The sequence below is a fragment of the Lepisosteus platostomus genome, chromosome 19 (assembly GCF_059453375.1).
Source record: "Lepisosteus platostomus isolate fLepPlt1 chromosome 19, fLepPlt1.hap1, whole genome shotgun sequence".
Classification (NCBI taxonomy): Eukaryota; Metazoa; Chordata; class Actinopteri; order Semionotiformes; family Lepisosteidae; genus Lepisosteus; species Lepisosteus platostomus.
Genome location: NC_142629.1, coordinates 7,835,203 through 7,853,846, shown reverse-complemented (window position 1 = coordinate 7,853,846; position 18,644 = coordinate 7,835,203). Strand labels below are relative to the sequence as shown.

The following is an 18,644-nucleotide window of genomic DNA, read 5'->3' as shown; positions in this document are numbered from 1 at the left end:
GGTGGTGGTGGAGGGGAGACCCCATTACCTGTAAAGCGCTTTGAGTGGAGTGTCCAGAAAAGCGCTATATAAGTGTAAGCAATTATTATAATTATTATTAAGTAATAGGTTTATTCCATGCTGAAAAAAAGAAGAAAGAAAACAAACCGTTTCGGCCATGGAGCCATCTTCACACCTGAAGAAAGACCCACGGCCAAACTTTGTGTTTTCTTTCTTCTTTTTTTCAGCACAGAATAAACCTATTACTTGTTCCTTTGCTGTAAATATCTATTGTAACATGAACATGTAGGTTGACCCTTCAAATATGAGTTTTAAATCTAAGAAAAGGTAGGTGGCTGAGAGTCCTAATGGCTGGAGAAGGGGGCATTGGGTTCATGTTTGGCACAGAGGAAGCAGCTACAGTATATGCACTTGGGGCTGAAGATATAATTTGACAAATAGGACACAGTTGATCATCAAAGAGGAGGGGATTTGGTCAAATGCAACTGAATATTTGATTTCAGGCTTCCACGATGTAAACTGAATGATTTATATTTTGAAATCTTATTTTCTTCCAGGAGTGCAGAACCAGAAGAGAATATAATCAAAGTATATAGAAGAGTCATTCTTCACATCACATCACTCTATGAATAAAATTTGATGGAAAAAAATTAAAATACTTTAAATGGGAAGATGAACTTATGTTGTTAAATGAGTTACACTAACAAGTATATGGAATACTTTGCAGCATCTTAACATCTCTGTAGTTTGAACAACAAACCTCATGTTTCCATAGTAGTAGAACAAAACAATCTTTCTTATGTAAGAGAAAAGTTGATAAATCTGAAATATTCCACAGACTGGTACTAATGATATTTTCCATGGTCTGTCGATTTAATTAATTTCAACATGAAGGTTGAAAGGTTACATCCGCACATCCCTGTGAACTCACCTTCCATTCCACTGGCAATGAAGCCATTGACTCCTTTTTTTAGGTCAAGGGGGGTCCTACTGCAGCCTTTGGTCTGTGGTTTGTCAGGCTCGCCGAGGTCAGGGTACAGAGGAGTGTTGGGAGGGGTTAGCAGGCAGGAAGGGTCGAGGGGCTGCATGCTCTCCCGGAATGAGCCGTTTCTCCTCAGACTGGACTGCAACTGCACCTGATGAAGTTTCTCTTTCAGTTTCTCTTGACAGTGGGCTTCCCTGGAGCTGCTGCTCAGGTTGGACACCACCGAAACTCTCCCATCCACTTCTGGATCCATGTGAGTACCAGGCCTGTGGGGCTCAGTAGACGAGATTTGTCCCCCAGGGGATATTTGCCTTGGGCTGCTGTGAGAAAGTGGCAGCTCTCTCTGGAAGCAGAAAGACCAGAACACACGCTGTAACAAAGCACCAGTAATCCATTATGAGAGCAAGTCTGGTGTCAGACCACAGAATAAGGAGAAGCTTTAACAGGTCTGTGTTCAACAGTAGTGACAAGTTAAATGTATGTGTTTCAAATGAACTGAACAAAGCATATCAAGGTGCAAGAAAGGATTCTAGAGACTGAGATAGCCATAGATTGCACTCATAAAAATTAATCTTAGAAAAATAAGTACAGTGAGGAAACTTTGGCTGTGCAAAAATGACAGCATGGCCATTTTGTATGTTGGTTATTTGCTTGCTGTACCTTCCTGAACACAAAAGGTCAATAAAGCCCTTCAGGGGAAATTAAAAACAATAGTGGAATAAATATTATTTACTGTATCCACTATGGGTAAGCAAAAAATATGTAAATGACATATATACTTTTAATGTAAAGTCCCTAGATAAAACACTTAGAAAATAAAAAGCACATGTAAACCTATCATAATCCCAGAAGGCATATTGCTTCATTAGACATCTTAAACTCTTAATAAGATTAGGAATGATTTTCATGTCTACCAATGTGCTGTAGCTGTGAGCTAAGGGTTCCTTTTATCTGTGGGATTATAACTACTGCTAAACCTCTACATCTGCTTCCAGCACATGGCCTGGATTACAGCAGATGAGCTGTGGTTAAGTGATTTAGAGTTCCCAAACAGACTGGGAGGCAATGGGGGAACTCAAAACGATTTCAGCCAAAAAATGTTTTTTAAGAAGGGGAATTTAATTAAGGAAGTTAACATTATTGTCTGTTCTATCCCTTGTTTTATTTCAGTGTTTATGAGTAAGATGCTCAATTTCTGCTTAGATTTCCTTGAGTTAAAGTTATATGGCAAAGAAAATAAATATGCAACTGTAGGAATCCTGGAATCCATACAGTAAGTCTGATAATGCAGGATAGAGTGACAATCATATGAACAAAATACTGTACATAACAAAATCAAATAAATTCTTACCGACGTTTTCTGATGACAGCTCAAATGCTGTTCAGGAGAGGTTAACCTTTATTAGCTCCACCTGGCGGTTTTACAAGGTGATTCCAGATACTATTAACATAATCTAATTTGCATACGGTATGATGCGGTGTACTGCGACACGCCCACCGTGTTATACTGCAGCATACCCCGCTTGTTTTGAAAGGCTGCATCTGTACATCACTGATACTCTCTCAGATTGAGGTAAATGTACTATAGTCCTTTTTAAAATAACTATCCTATAGTTATCCTTAATTTTACAGGTAAACAATCCAAAATGCAAACAGTAGGAGAATGAAGGCTGATGTCACCTGAATTTCCTGTGAATCTGAGCTGCCATTTGTGGAGGGGGACTTGGTTCTCAAGCCCCACAGGAAGTGGCGCACATAGAGAAGCTGCCTGTAGATGTTGTTGTCCACTGCATCGCACTCCAGGTCCACTTTAAAGCCACTGCTGGGCAGCACAATGGGAGGATGGTTTTCAAAACTCTCTAAAAGGCCCACTGAAAAGCAGCAAATGAAAATGGTAATTTGTGAACAGCAAATCTCTTAGTTCATTCTTTTTCCCCTGAAGTAATGGAAGAAGTAATCCTGTATGAATATGTTATATGGATGTGACAAATCGGTCTTTGTACAAGGAAAACCAAGGCATATGAAACAGAGCATAAGTCTGTATCTAGAAGACAAAAAGTATTGTGTACTTCAGTTATAATAACCAGTCTTGGCTGATTTAAATACAAAATGCATTAGTTCAAATATTGCTTATGAGAGCAATATTAAAAATTAAAACTGCAATTCACTCTTTACATCTGTTCTTTTTTATTTATTAGAAGACTTAAAACAAACTAAATGAGCATTGTATAGACTGAAACGTCACATGTGAAGTTTCCAGTTTTTCCACCTCTTTTCTTTCTGTTTGACACTTCGTTTAGTGCACCTTCAGTAGAGAGCCCTGGAGGGAGAGAACACAGTACAGGACAGCTGCTGTGCAGCTGGGGATTCGCCAGCACCAAGCAATCTTGCTGGTGCCCTTTACCTGTCCTGTAGATCTGAGCTTCCTCTTCTGGGCTGGGCTGCCAGCTGGGCACGAGGCCGGTCTCTGGGGCCAGCTGGTACTGCGTCAGCAGGCGGTGTAGCTGCACTGGTTTGAGAGCAGGGTACTCAGCACAAAAGGACTTCCAGCTCATCTGTTGAAACCGGGAAAGAGCCTGCTTCTGAGCTCTCATTTTCATTTATCTGCTTTTAGCTTTATTTTTATGTTTTACTGAGCCTTACACAAACTTATATGGACATCATTTATTATAAGCAAGTTTTATAAAGAAAACTTCCACATCGCAGGAAATTAACAACATTATATAGAAATTCCTACTAATATTAAGAGTTCCTCAGCATTGTACCTTCAGTGACCAAGTAGTCAGAACTGCAGTTTAATGTCTCATCAAGACAGCAGCTCTTACGACACAATTTCCCAGGTTAACATCCTAGAGAATCTTTTTTTTAGGATATTCTGGTCCAGATGGATGACTGTCACCTGCTGATTCACCAACCACAACCGGGTTTTCCTTGGAGGTTTTCTATCCCTGTACTAACCCGGACCAGCCTTAGTTAGCAGCTGAGATTTGTTGATAACAAAACATAATGCTGCTATTTGTAAAAATACTTATTGAAAACATTTTATACAGAAACTCCTTTTGCCATCTGATGGATTTTGTCCACAGATAATGAAGGTATGCAAAAGAAGTTAAACATACTATTTATCCCTTAACATAATATTTACGCAGCACATATCCTTACAGTATGTGCAGAAAGTAGGCCATGAGAGATTGGATGAAGCAGTCAATACAGGACTGATAAAAAGCTAAGATCAGGTGAGGAGGTGAAATAAGCTTTCATAATCACAAAAAAACAACCAGTGTTTAAACTAAAAACAAAATTTAATTTATTGGAGGCTTTGATTCAAATGTATTAAGCAATTCTTTATTATGTAAAACAACACCAAAGGACACATGTGTGATACTACTATACAATATTACTTTATTTCCTTCCTAATGTGCCTGTCAGGCAGAAAGTGATTATTAAATGGGAAGTGGGATGATTTCCTGAGACCAGATATTTATATCTAGTATTAATATACAAAACTAAACTGTAGAGTGTCATGTGGAATATTACCCAAGCAACCATTTAATATCCAAATGACACCCAGTTATTGTCCGCTGAAGCATAAACCTTAATTGTTATGCCAATGTCTGTGTGTAATTTGTAACTCGGTTCATAGAAAAATCCTGTTTTTTTCTCAACAGTTGTGCTACAGGATATTACTTTGTGGTTTTTATATTTTTTCAAGATGGAAGAGGTAACTATTTAGCATTTATATAAAATTTTTTAATTAAAGTGATAAACATGTTAAGTTGAAAACATTAAAAGAACAATGTTCGCTAAAGCTCACATTATTTCTGCAGTATGATGTATCTATAAGAACAATGCATAAACCTATAAATATAACAATTTTAAAATGATAGCTATTAAAAATAATAATAATAACAAAATACTAAAAATGTTCATTTGTCTACAGCTCACAGGATCTGCAGTATATATTTCACTAATAAGGGTCGTGATTGGATTTGCTTTCACAGTATTTTATTAGCTAGTTAGCAGTGGCAGAACCTAAACTAAAGATGAACTTGGACTTCCTAGCCACTTTGCTGAATTATTTATTCTGTGGATATTATGTGTGTGGCATTCATGGAGACCATCAATAAAGAATTAAATGCTGGGTTTTAAAACTGTTCACAAATATTTTGCCTAGTGCACTTCAACAGGATAAAACAAAGAGCTGCCTGGTTATCGAAGGATAAACCCTGCGGTAAAGGCGCTCGCCTGTGCACAGGTTGAGCATCCTGTGATCCAGGTGTTGCAGGTTCGAGCCTGGGTCATGTCTGCAGCTGATGGCCATTGGATTCCCATTGTGCCGCTGAGGGTAGGGCAGGGATAGTTGGCCACAGAGCCACTGTGGCTGACCAGGCACTTGCAATTTCGCAGTACTGCCGGTGAGAAATGTGGTTCCTCTCCAGTCTTCGCCTGTATGGCTACTGTATGTGCTGCTTGTGATGTGCCAAAAGATGAGTGGTTCAAAGGTGGGCAGGTCGGAATAGAACGCATTTTGGGTGGGCCATAAATGTGTAGGAGGTATATGAAATTTGTCCATGTCAGAAATTAAAGTTATAATTTTGCATTTATTCTTGACAGGTTACACTTTAATAATGTGCACCCATTTTAGCCAATAGAATTGATAAAACTGAATATCTACAGACGTAAAGATGCAAACAAAAGACAAATTTATGGGCACCAAACACATGGAGAGCTTTATTAAGCAACTGGAAGAAGAATTACTCCTCCTGAGAATCTCTGGCTGCAGTAAAGGAACACATGGTGATGGAATGCAGAATAGAAAGTAGCAGGAGGCATTTAATAAACCTACAAAATTAATTCATTTCTCTATTTGTTGAATATACTGCCAAAAGGCTCCAAAGAGAATAAAATGTTGATAGGTAATATTATATAATGCTTTTCATGTAACTAATTGCATCTTCTGTGCAAAATTAATATTATCATAGGCTTTCACATTGAGGAGATTTTTAATTTACTTTCAGAACATTGTCTTTGTGAAAATATAATGACAATTACAAATACAAGAACCATAAAAATCCATGTGTCTGTTATAAATGCTAAAATATCCTTAAGGACCCAAATATTATAATTCTGGTATTGAAATCAATATTATTGATAACAATGACAAGCCCCTCCATCACACTGATTCATGGCAAACATTTTGCGTAGTTACAATGACTCACTGCTTACATACAGCAGTGTCATGACAACAGTACATATAGCTTTAACTCAGTCCTGACTGGCTAATAAGTGTACACATAACTTTAATTAATTAACATGTGGATCAAATTGTAATGTCATAAGATGATTATGCCAAATGACAATCCATAGAGTGTGTCTGCACTTCATTTATACTCCTTTATGTGAGGTCATTGGTTTCAAAGCCATGAATGTGAAAAATACACAATTGGTGATTCAAGATAATGAGAGGTAAAGGAAGAATAAAATAAACTGCTCCGTAAATTTACCTGTTCTTCTCAAATTCTGTAAAAAAAAAAGTTTGTGGTATGGTGTGTGGTGAACTTTCATAAGGGTTTAAGAAACAAATCTGGGCATGTCAACCATACTGTACCTGCACAAGCTGTTCGGTAGGTGTGGCCAGCAAGTTCACAGCACTGGAGAATTTGCTGAAGAACTTCTCAGCTAGGTGGCCGAGTCCTGCCTTCCCTGCCCAGTCCAATACAATCCGTAAACTGGCCTGGATCCGCACCCCATGGGCCCAGCGGAGCCACCCACGGGCAGGGCCTGTACAGGGAGAAACATCATCGTTAGGACTGGAGTGATCCTCAGTACTGATGAAAGCTGTGTGAATATCTTTCACATGTGTATTATGAAGAGAAATTTGGCTATCACACTGTTTAGCATTTTTTCCCATATCCCCGTTCTAAAAAACGAATTTATGAGCATGAATTGATCTGTTTTTTATTACATATTTCAGTCTGTAGAGGGATTGTCTAGACATCTTCAGTACAGTAATCAATCCTATGTTTAATAGTTTATAACCTGAGGTCAGCTTGTTGAATTAGAACCATCCAAACGGGAAGTATTTATTATTATCAGCAGTTGCAGCATCTAATATAACTGTGGAGAGGAAATTATATAATTCTTTTTTTCTATATTTCTAGGCCAGCTATAATACAGTGAGCATAAATGTCATCCTAGAGAACATTTAGCCATTAACTTAAGGACTGAGTACAGAATAGAGTAGACTACTTTGGTGAACTTTTATTATGCTGGGGAATGTGATGCCTACAGAGATTTCGAGTAGCCTATGCTGGGGCATTGTTCATAAAGGAATAATACACAAGGAAAATTTTCATACCTACAAGAATCACCATTTGGAAAGTCTAAAATGAAGCCTTGAAGTAATATTTCACACTATGAGATGAAACACAAATGCCACAATCTGTCTGCAGGTATTCACAGTGTGTAATATAATAAATACATCACTATAGTACATGCATAAATTAATAAAATATTAAAATAAAAATTGTTTGAAACTACTCTATGTAGTATGCCTGTTAAGATGAAGGAAAAAACGAACAACTGGATGGTTTCAGGCTTAAGTGTAAACTATAATTTGTACATTTATTTTTCACTTTTATCTCCGAATAAGGTCACAATTCTATTTAGTTAATATGTATTTTACTTTATTTAACTCTTTATTACACACAGATTTATGCCATCAAAACACTTACATTGTAACGTGGTAGAAATGATTCACAAATCAAGTTGGTTTCCTCACATTGGGTCACTATATTTGAGCGATTGATTACTCAGTTATTACAGAGTTACTGAAATTGATTAATCCTAAATCAAACGAACTTTAAGCAACTAAATGATTCTAACGGGGTTCTTCTGATGACCAATTCTGATCTACTGTCCAATTACTCTCCTGGAATGGAAATTACTTTTAAGCATATCAAATATGAATCAAAACCAGTTGAAGAACAAATGTATGATCTGTAAAAAAGATTACTGGAAAAATTGTTTCCCACTGTAAATGGCACAGAATAATAAATCATTGACCCTAGAGACAATAGTTTTGCAATGTACAGTATTTGATCAGAGATGGACATGAATATGTAGTCTTCTTTACGTTCTACAAGGCCTTTTGAAAGTGCAGGAATAAAAACTGTTTTCCTGCAGGTGTTATAAGGCATAATTCTCTCCAGAAATCCCAAACTGCAGCATACTTTTGCAGAGCATTTGTGGGAAAGAGAGAGAATGCAATGCAGGAATATAAATATTGTAGACATTATTACTCCCTTGGGAAAATGTATTTACAAAATAAGAACATGCAGTACAGCATCTGAAATCACAGAACTCTCTTGTACTGGAACTGCAGTGCACTGCTGGGCTTCTGCTTTCCAAGACTTTCTATGCATCAAAAATAGAGATTTAGATTTGAATTCCATTGTAACTGTGCTTTTACCTCATTTATATTGTATATAATTATATCTATATATAATTGCAACTCCTACAACACTTCAAAAAGGGGAGACAGGATGTAACCAGCCTAAAACAAGTACTGTAGATATTACCAACTATAATACATCTCATAATTCCTTGCATTTTCTTTTAGAAGTGGCTTTCTGAATATTTAACTGGGACAATGTTCCTGTAACAATTTGTTTTTTATATATTCTTTATTCTTTGGTTGCAATTATATTTTTTTCAAGCAAACAATAATATATTTTTTTTATTTTTACTTTTATAGCTTAAAAATTGAAATTCACCTGAATCACTTCATACAGGGCACTTTAAGACCTGCTCTTAATGAAATGCTGTCACAACTTAAAAGGATTTTAATAAATTTTAGATGTGTGACAGTGACCAAATAAAAGAAATGTAAAGGCTTTCAACATTCAATCCGAGGTGTAAATACATGGCTTTATGTAACAGTTCAAACATATTCCGTCTCTAACTTAATTAAAATTTCTGTTACATTAACTAATTAAGTGTAAATTAATCTACCGAGTTGCAAGTTGTTACACTATATTATGCAAGTACAATAATATGTTTAGTGTTTTTTTATCAGATAATACTTCAAAGACCATCCAGAATAATAGGATTACAGAATGTCTAGTACTGTAATCTCCACCTCCTTTAATGACAGGAAGGTCAATTGTGTACTGTTTAAAATAATAGCTAAATCTGAAAAAAAAACTAAACATACTCAACCCAACCAAACCATGTTTGTACATATATTTATATATAGGGTCACTAAAAAAAAATAATACTAAATATAGTATTATGTTAATTATGTTTAACCTTTGATTACCCAACATGATAAAAATGTTTTTAAATTAATAAAGGAGGTCCAGATCTCAAACCTGTTTAAAAATATATTTTGATATTAATTTTTGGGAAAGATAGAACCATTCATATTCAGATTCTCAGTTCTGTGATTCTGGGAATGTTGGTCTTTTTGGTCTAAAATTCTACTTCAACCAAGAAGAAAAAAATAATAGACTGAAAATCAAAATGTTTAGAGCTTGAATTTTCAATGTTTAGAAAAAAACATTTTATTACATAGTGCATATAATACATAATATTAATGCAGGAGAGTGTGCACAGTCTCGGATCCTATCCTATTGCACTATTCCCCAAACCTGTGTTGTTAGGTACTTATTGGGTTGGACCACTGAGTGGAATTACAGCTAAATCCAAATTTGGAAAAGGAATACAAATGTCAAATTACTTAATTTCAGGCTCCTTACTCAAAAGTCTTCAAACAGTCAACTGTAGCACAAAGAGTTACAAGCAAAGTTTGTAATAAAACCATGAGTTTTAGGTATTCATTGTAAAAAAGGAATTACAATCCGTAAGGTTTTTTACTGTCTATTATAACAAAATGTTATCTGTTATTTGGTTACTGCCGGTTCCAAAAGAAAAATAAGACACACAAAACAGTTTGTTTGACTTGGTCTGACAGCTGCGCTATGAACATAGCGTGGTTATGACTATTTGACAGGTCAGCTGTAACCACATTGTGGTTCTGGAAAAAGCGTGATGTTGGAGCCTGAAGTGGATGTCTGCTTAAGTGTTAAAACATACTTTTGCTGGTAGGAGAAATGAGGAGACAGTTGTGTAAATTGAATAAAGCAGAGGGTAGGGTGGGGGCACGAGAAAGGCTTCAAGTTTCCATTTTGTCTCCTGTAATGTATCATTAGCCGTCTCTCCAGTGCTCCTGTGCCCTGGTTGCCATGGCTGCTGCAGTCATTTATATAGATAGTGTGGCAGGAAGCCCGTTCGGACACATCAGCCCACAAGCGCTGGGGCACAGTCCTTTTCATAATGAAGCTCACTGCTGAGCAGGAGCAAGGTGTTTCCCTTTGAAATGTTTTGCACTCCTAGGGGGAGGTGAATGCGCACATGTAACTACACCCCAGGAAAAAGCAACAGAGCTCAAGCAAGGTCAAATCAAGTCACACGATTGACCTTACCCGATTCTAAAGGAAAAACAGTTTGGACTTCTAAATTAGATTTTGTTTGATATTTTATTAACTTTGTGTTCTTTCTAAAAATACTTAGAAATTAAATTGGCAGTGATTCACAATGATTTTTTTAAACCAATAATTTTTGTTGCTGGAAATAATATTGTTGTCTGCCTTGTGACTAAGCTTTGGGCTGCAATTCCACAATAGTCAACAAGTACAGTAATTGTAGACAGACACAATCACAAAACTGTTCGCCTTCTCATGAAGACAACACAAATAGATAACCTTAAGCAGGAACACTGAGTTACAGTGGTTAAGATCTTATCCATGTAGGAGATGATTCCTGTCTTTTTTTAAATGAAGATGCATTGCTCCAGTGACTGGGCTCAGCATGGTTGTTGAAGGTTATCATGTTATGTGCACTGCAATGGGAGCATGTTATGGTCTGTTGACAGAGACTGATAGACTATCACTGATATCGAGCTACTTTAAGAAACAAACAGTGTGGGGATTTGGGTAAAAGCTTTCGTACAGCATAAAAACAATAGAGCAGACATAAAGGTGGGAAAAACACAAAAACACTGTGCTTTAGATTAAAACCCAGCAAGCAACCTTTGGCTGACAAAAGAAAAAGTGAATATTTACTGTAACATATAAAATAAATAAAAATGTAAATATACACATAATTATAATTATATTTATCTAGAGAAAGAGTTTATTTCAGATTTTGATTATAAAAAATATTTTAGACATTTCAAATTGAAAAGAACATAGTAAATTACAGTATAATATTTATTTAAATGTAATCTCGATGGCTGACCTAGAGGTCATTTTATTTACAAATAGTTTCATTTGCCATTACGCTTCAAAGCAGTGTTGCAAAAAAATAAAAATGGTTGCAAACCCAAAGCCGTATGAGCTTGTCCTTCTTCATACCAGAGTGAGAAAATAAAGTTACTCCCTCCCCCCATCACGAGGAGACAACGCAACTGAGCCACCAAAGCGTGACTCTGAACCACAGCCAGCGACCGAGTTAAAGAGCTACTACTACCTGCTATATATTTACAGTATTTCTCATTTCAGTTTCCATTTTATTATTAATAAATTAATATAGTTAGTTACATTCAGAGATGTTATTATACTACGGTTATTTTTAGCTATCACCCTTCCTCCACTTTTTAGCAGTTTTCACTCTCAGGGGGTCCCAGCCTTGTCTCATTTTTTCATTATTGTTTCAGTGGTCTTTTTAATACCATTTTGTTGTTCTAGATTATATATCTGATTTCGTTTTAAGGCTTGTTGTTAACCGGTACCACTGGTTTGCTAACTCATTCATGTTCATTCATGATATTAATACATTATTAATATAATTGTAATATTTGACATGTTGTGAGATATAATAAAATAAAAAGAAAGTGGTACTACTACCAGCTATATAACTATATAATATTTAGATCCATAAATTAATATCATTAATGACATTTAGAAACTATTGTTACTTCCAGCTACCAAAATTTCTTTAGTTATATAATTCTATATTAATATTCCATATTAAGTGCATTTAAAAATACAGAGTAGAATTAAATTAAATTAAGCAATGATTTCACCAACATTTAACACACCACAAGGGCCACCTTTTGATCGTCCTTGGCCAGTGAGTCACACACCGTACTACAGTACCGCACATATGGTAATAAGAATTAATGAGTGTTCTGAGTGACTGTATCTGTATGATAATGCATGTGTATGTATAATCTGAAAATACAGTAACTGTAAGAGATATGATATAGTAAACACAGAGAAAAATAGCTACATTCCCCACTGTTACTGCGTGATAAAAATATGATTAGGAACCACTTAAACAGGTCGGAATTTAATGACTTGGATATTTCACCACCTTGACTGACTGGACAGTTTTGGCCTTTAACTTTGGAAGTACACCATCTATTCTTAGTTAGAATATATTTGATATAAAGAAACCTTTCATTTATGACAATCTTAACAAAAATAATCAAACTACAGTATACAACAAGGCACATACATTCATACATTACATACTTTAACTCAAATGATAGAATTACTGTAGTATTTCAATCTTCCCCCAAGATCTCAAAATGCCAAAGCACTTTATTAAAGTAGTTAGTTACACATACAGTACAGTGACCTCTAGATTTATGCACGAAAATGAAGCAGGAACAAAAAACATCAGAAACCAGAATTATTTACAGATTGGGAAATGTGTTATGCTGGAAAAAAGCAAAAGCAGTGCTGTAATCTTAGAAGTGTTGCACTAGGCAAACTTTCTCAGAAAGTTAAAGTTCAGAAATTCATGAAGGTGACATCAAGCAAACGCATATTGGAGATCTTTCACTTCTGCCTTTGACTTTACAGTTGCTTCCCAAACCACTTGTCTCACAGCACATAGTGGTGAGTTACACTTACACTGAGACTTATACAGAGTCTTATACAGTTACTGCTGTAGGGATGCTCATATACTAGTACCTTAATTGGTTTTAATTATGAAACTTACAGTGGAAGGGGATGGATTATTTTTTAATATTTTATATTAGCTATAACCCAATTTGTGGAGGTCAATAACAATTTGAATGTAGTCTTCAAAGAGCTGCCTGACGTTAACAATGGTGTTACATGCATCTTCCATGTCACACCTCCTTTTATACCCCAGGAAAACAAGATATTAACAAAATACAACTGAGTTTTACAAATGAGAGGAGGGCATTCATCCCATAAAGCATGGTAGTAGGTAACTGATTAAAGTATCTCATCCAGCCTTTTTCTTGAAAGAAGCCATCTTCCAAAATTCAGACATGTCCACTGTTCTTGTTTTATAATGTACTTCCACATGGTTTCTACTTGTATTTTTCTATTTCAATTTTGATTATGAAAAATCCAATGGATTTTTGTTGTCCATACCATTAAGGATTTTGAATACGTGGATATGGACCCATTGTAGTATTTCCTGTTCAAGACTTTTGTAAATGTGGTTTTACAGTGTAATCTTAATATTATCATACACTTTTAACTATATATATGTAACAGGGTCTCTGCTAATTAGTTGTGTGATATACAAGGCAACTTTTCCCCTCACTACCTGAAACCTGAATATTTATTAACAAATCCAGAATCTACATAATTGATATGCATTAGAAAGGAGAGTGATCCTAAAGCAGATCCCCGTGGTACTTCACTAATTATATAACTATTTTCTCTTACACAATTCTCAATCTAAAAGCATTGCCCTTTCAAGGAACAGAATGTTATTGTACATCAGTTTTTATTGGATTTTATTTAAAGGAATACTTAGATATAATATAAATGTGACTCTTGTGTTTTCTCTAATTCAATTATTTATGACAAATATAACTTAAAGCTATTACAACAACAGAGGAACAATTTTAAATTGTTTAAAGCAAGACACATTATCCAGTCCATAACACATTCTGTTATATGATGTTTTTGGCTTCTGTTTCATCAAGGTTATGAATAAATCTGTAGGGCAATGTACATTTTGGAAGTATTTTACCTTATCTTGATGCTAAGTCTGAGATGACCAACACAATTTACTGCACCTGCGGATTAAGGAATGCTATTTGTCTCAAAATACTAAATAATTACAAGCTCCAGTGGAACACAGCAAAATATTTTCTGTAACTAATCCTACTATAAACAAAAAACTCTGTAACTAATCCTACTGAAACATTTTATGAAAAATGTCATTGAATTCACATCCCCAGACAATAGTGTATGGTGCTGAATTATTCATTCTTAGCTATAAAACCTCTAAAATGACTGAGATTCTTCTACATTTTTATGGCTAAGTATGTGAATTATGAATAAGTATTTAATTAAATTATAACTAGGCAGTATTTTCACAGACATATTGTTGCTTAAACAACTAAAATAGAGATTGGGTGCTATTCCAACAGATTAATTGTTTTCTAGATTTGCAATAGTTGTTAATACTATTTCTTTATTAAAAATACCAGTGCCACTACAGCATTATGAACACTAGTTGCCCCTCACCTAAGACCCACCTACAAAGATCTTCCACTCATTGCCTTGTCAAATTAGCTATTATAAATGTTGACTACTAAAATCACCATCTTCACTGGGTACTTTTTTACGCTCTGTAATTTATACAATACAGTTAGCATTTGCTGCAGGAGATTTTTTTAAATGAAGCCTAAATTGTAATGAAGCAGATTTGCTGGATGGATGACATTAAAAAAAAAATCTAAGCTATAAAAAACTTTATATTGTGCAATATGACTTAATGTTTGTTTAAAGTCACAGGTGAGGGATAAAAAAGGAATTACCAATCCAATATTTTATGCAGATGTCTGCAATCAGATCCTTGCAACTTTAAAAGAATTAGTTAAAATGTTGGCTTATGAAGATCCATCCCATTAAGACTTCAATCTGTCGATGGCTCATTTCCTTCGAGACTCAAAGTCTAGCTATTTTGTTATGTGGAGAGTCATATAAAAATTTAGGAGATGCCTTCGTTTTGCTGTAATTTTCTACTTGTTTCTTTTGTCCAACATAACATTTAAATGCAACAACAGTATGGTATTTCATTTTATTGAAACCATTGCTTGTCGCAGGTTTTATTATTGGCACAGAGTGTTTTATGTTACTATACCATCAATGCAATACACTGGTTAATAGCTTCATTCTGATTTCACTGAACATCTCACTGGACAAAGAACTACTTGGAATAATTGCCAAAAGACTCGAAAGGCATTATGCTATGCCCTTTTAAACACAATGTTCTAATTAAAAGATCAGAATAATCTTTCTCCCTGATTTCTGTACTAGAGATTTGTGTATTGCTGTTGCAGCTGAGAGATGTTAATAAATATATATATAGATACTGGTTTACATATCTATAGGTTTTGGTTGTATAATATCTAAACTGTCTTAGAAAATTGGCTAAGTCTTATTTAACAACATTTAATAGCAAAACACACACAGCACAAAAGCATGCAAGAACACAACATTTTATAATGAAATAATTAAACTTAATAGCGAAACTTACATAAACTTATATAAATATTATATAAACTTATATAAATCATTATATTATATATATATAATTATTCAGATGCATTACATGTATTTGTCACTTTCTGTGAAATTCCCATGCAATTTCCAGGTTTTTTTCTTGAACATTATTTGTTCTGCAATAAGGATTTTAGGAACATACAGTATCAAATGTTTTTTAGAGATTAAATTTAGAGATTTAGAGAAACAACACAACAAACCAGAAACTACAACAGTTACATTTCAATACCACTAGCTCTGTTGTTTTTAATACTTCTTTCAATATAGTCTATCCCTAGTTTATTATTAACTCTCCCACTTTAAATTAATGCACTGTAAAGCATGTTGGTAAAAACCTTCTATTTGTTTGATTAAGTTGCTCCATTTTTCTTACTAGTGAATGAGGTATTTCTATTCTGAGGTGGCAACACTGATTACTGGAAAGGTAGCAGTGTCATATAAAAATGCAGCTCTTCAACACTATCTAGCTCATATTTGACTCTGTCATAAATAACTGCCCCAGGTGATTAAAGCCAGTGCAAAGGAGGTGCTGCTTTACTTTTACATTGTTTTCTGCTTAAAGATTTTCTGGTAAAGAAAAATCAAAATGTTGTTGAAATCATTATGTAGGACTTATCTGGAATCCAATATACAGTACCGGCAGAACAAATAAATTGGATTTGGAGGTATAAAGAGCTTGGGGAAATGATGGTAGTTATTACAAGAAGACACTTTTAGTCAAGGCTTAAGAAAGCAGGCATTGTATTACAGAATTGCAAAGTAGGACTTTAGTGTATAATGTGTAAATGATCTCTGGTATTTGTATTTGATAATAACAAACTTGTGTCTTTTAAAAGGAAGTAGGACCCTTTTGGGAAAACAAGCTGAAGCCTCACCTTTGTCTAAGAGTTGGTTGAAGAGAGAGACATTGGAGAAGAAGAACAGGTATGCAAACATCTGGGACTGGATCTCAGGGTGGACCTCGTACTGCTGGAGCAGGTCCTGGGTTGTCTGAAGGATCTGGAGCAGTTTACGAATCGACTCAGGGAGCATTCCCGAGCCTCGCCAGCAGGGGTCACTACTGTCTGCCGCGAAAGGGTTGCAATCCAAGAGGCCAGGCAGAGAAACATACAAAGACTGGAATGGAAAGGCCAAAAACATACTAGACTTAATCACAGCATTCTTGGTATCTGATTATTATTTTTTTTAACCTAACATTTTTTTGCAATTATAACATCAAATTATACGTACAAGGCTTTTCCCTGCCCTCTCCTGGGCTACTCTGACCACATCTCTGTTATGCTAATTCCAGCATACAGAACACTGCTAAAACACGCCAAAACAGTTCTGAAACAGATCAGAGTATGGCCACATGGAGCCATCTCAGCATTATAGGACTGTTTTGAGCACACAGACTGGAATATGTTCAAGGAGGCTGCTACCTATGAGCATCTCATCAACTTAGAGGAGTATGCAGCATCTGTAACTGGCTTCATCAGTAAGTGTATAGATGACATCACTGTCTCTAAATCCACCATCACACGGGCCAACCAGAAGTCATGGCTGACTGCAGAGGTCCGTGCACTGCTAAGAACCCGTGATGCTGTATTTAGATCAACCTGTCCCAAGCCATCAGGGAGGCAAAGCGCGCCTTTGCACGGAAAATCCCTGTCCACTTCCTGGACATGCAGCACATGTGGCAGGGCATCCAGTCCATTTCTGATTACAGGACTACCTCACATGCCAGTGACAGATATGCTGAACAACTTCTATGCATGGTATGAAGCAATGAATGTTGTGCCTGTGAGGAAAACCACACTTCCTCCCAGTGATCAGGTGTTTTGGCTGTCCGCAGATGATGTAAGGAGGACACTAGCCAAAGTTAATCCACGTAAGGTATATCCAATAATATACTTGGTTGAGTGCTCAAGGAATGTGCAGAACAGCTAGCTGATGTCCTCACATATATATTGTATAGTATATATATATTAATGGCTCCTTGTGCCAGGCGGTCATCCCCATATGCTTCAAAACCACCACTATTATACCAGTGCCGAAGATGTCAGTGTCCTGTTTCAATGATTACCACCCCATGGCACTCACACCAATTATCATGAAGTACTTCGAGAGACTAGTCATGAGTCACATCAAGTCCAGACTCCCTAACCCTTTAGACCCCCTTCAGTTTGCATACCGCCCCAACTGGTCTACTGATAATGCCGTATCTCTTGCCCTTCACTTGGCCCTGTCCCACCTGGATAAGAAAGACTATTATGTAATAATGCTTTTCATTGCTGAACTGATGCTTTTCATCAGTTCAGCATTTAATACAATCATCCCCCAGAAGCTGATAGAAAAATTGAACCTTAACACCTCCCTCTGTAACTGGATTCTGGACTTTCTGACCAAGAGACCTCAAAGAGTCCGGATCGGAAATAACATCTCCAGCACCATCACAATGAGCACCGGAACCCCCAGGGCTGTGTGCTCAACCCACTGCTGTTCACATTGATAACTCATGACTGTACTGCCAAGCACAGTTCAAACTGCATCATCAAGTTTACTGATGACACGACAGTGGTGGGCCTCATTAGCAACAACGATGAGTCTCCATACAGAGAGGAGGTAGAGCAACTAGTGGACTGGTGCACAAACAACAATCTCTTAATGTAAACAATTAAAGAGATAATCATTGACTTCAGAAGGGCCCACCACTGATCACTCCCCACTGCACATCAACGGCTCCCCTGTGTAGACAGTTAGAAGCACCATGTTTCTTGGTGTACACATTACAGATGACCTCACTTGGGTCCCTCAATACCACCTCCCTAGCCAAGAAAGTACGTCTCTATTTCCTGTGGCGACTGAGGAGCACAAACCTTCCCCCGCCCATTCTTACCACATTCTACAGAAGCACATTGAGAGCACCTTGACCAACTGTATCACTGTTTGGTTTGGAAATTGCAATGTTTCAGACCACAACACCCAGCAAAGAATTGTGGAAACAGCTGAAAAGATCATTGGAGCCTCCCTCCCTTCCATTTCTCTCACCTATCACAAACGCTGCATACACAGGGCCTCCAGTATATTAGATGACCCCTCCCATAAACTATTTG

At 36.3% G+C, this 18,644-nt stretch overlaps 1 protein-coding gene across 6 annotated transcripts in view; it reads right to left on the bottom strand.

Annotated features, from left to right (window-relative positions):
- radil (Ras association and DIL domains) overlaps positions 1-18,644 on the bottom strand; it is a 67,075-nt gene that overhangs the window by 5,250 nt on the left and 43,181 nt on the right. For all 6 annotated transcript variants that reach the window (XM_088612551.1, XM_088612554.1, XM_088612549.1 and 3 more), the window contains 5 exons: positions 16,425-16,665; positions 6,594-6,766; positions 3,390-3,540; positions 2,666-2,856; positions 932-1,328 (listed from right to left, as the gene is read on the bottom strand). In XM_088612551.1, the coding sequence (XP_088468677.1) occupies positions 932-1,328; positions 2,666-2,856; positions 3,390-3,540; positions 6,594-6,766; positions 16,425-16,665 (1,153 nt within the window). The remainder of the gene's footprint in view (positions 1-931; positions 1,329-2,665; positions 2,857-3,389; positions 3,541-6,593; positions 6,767-16,424; positions 16,666-18,644) is intronic.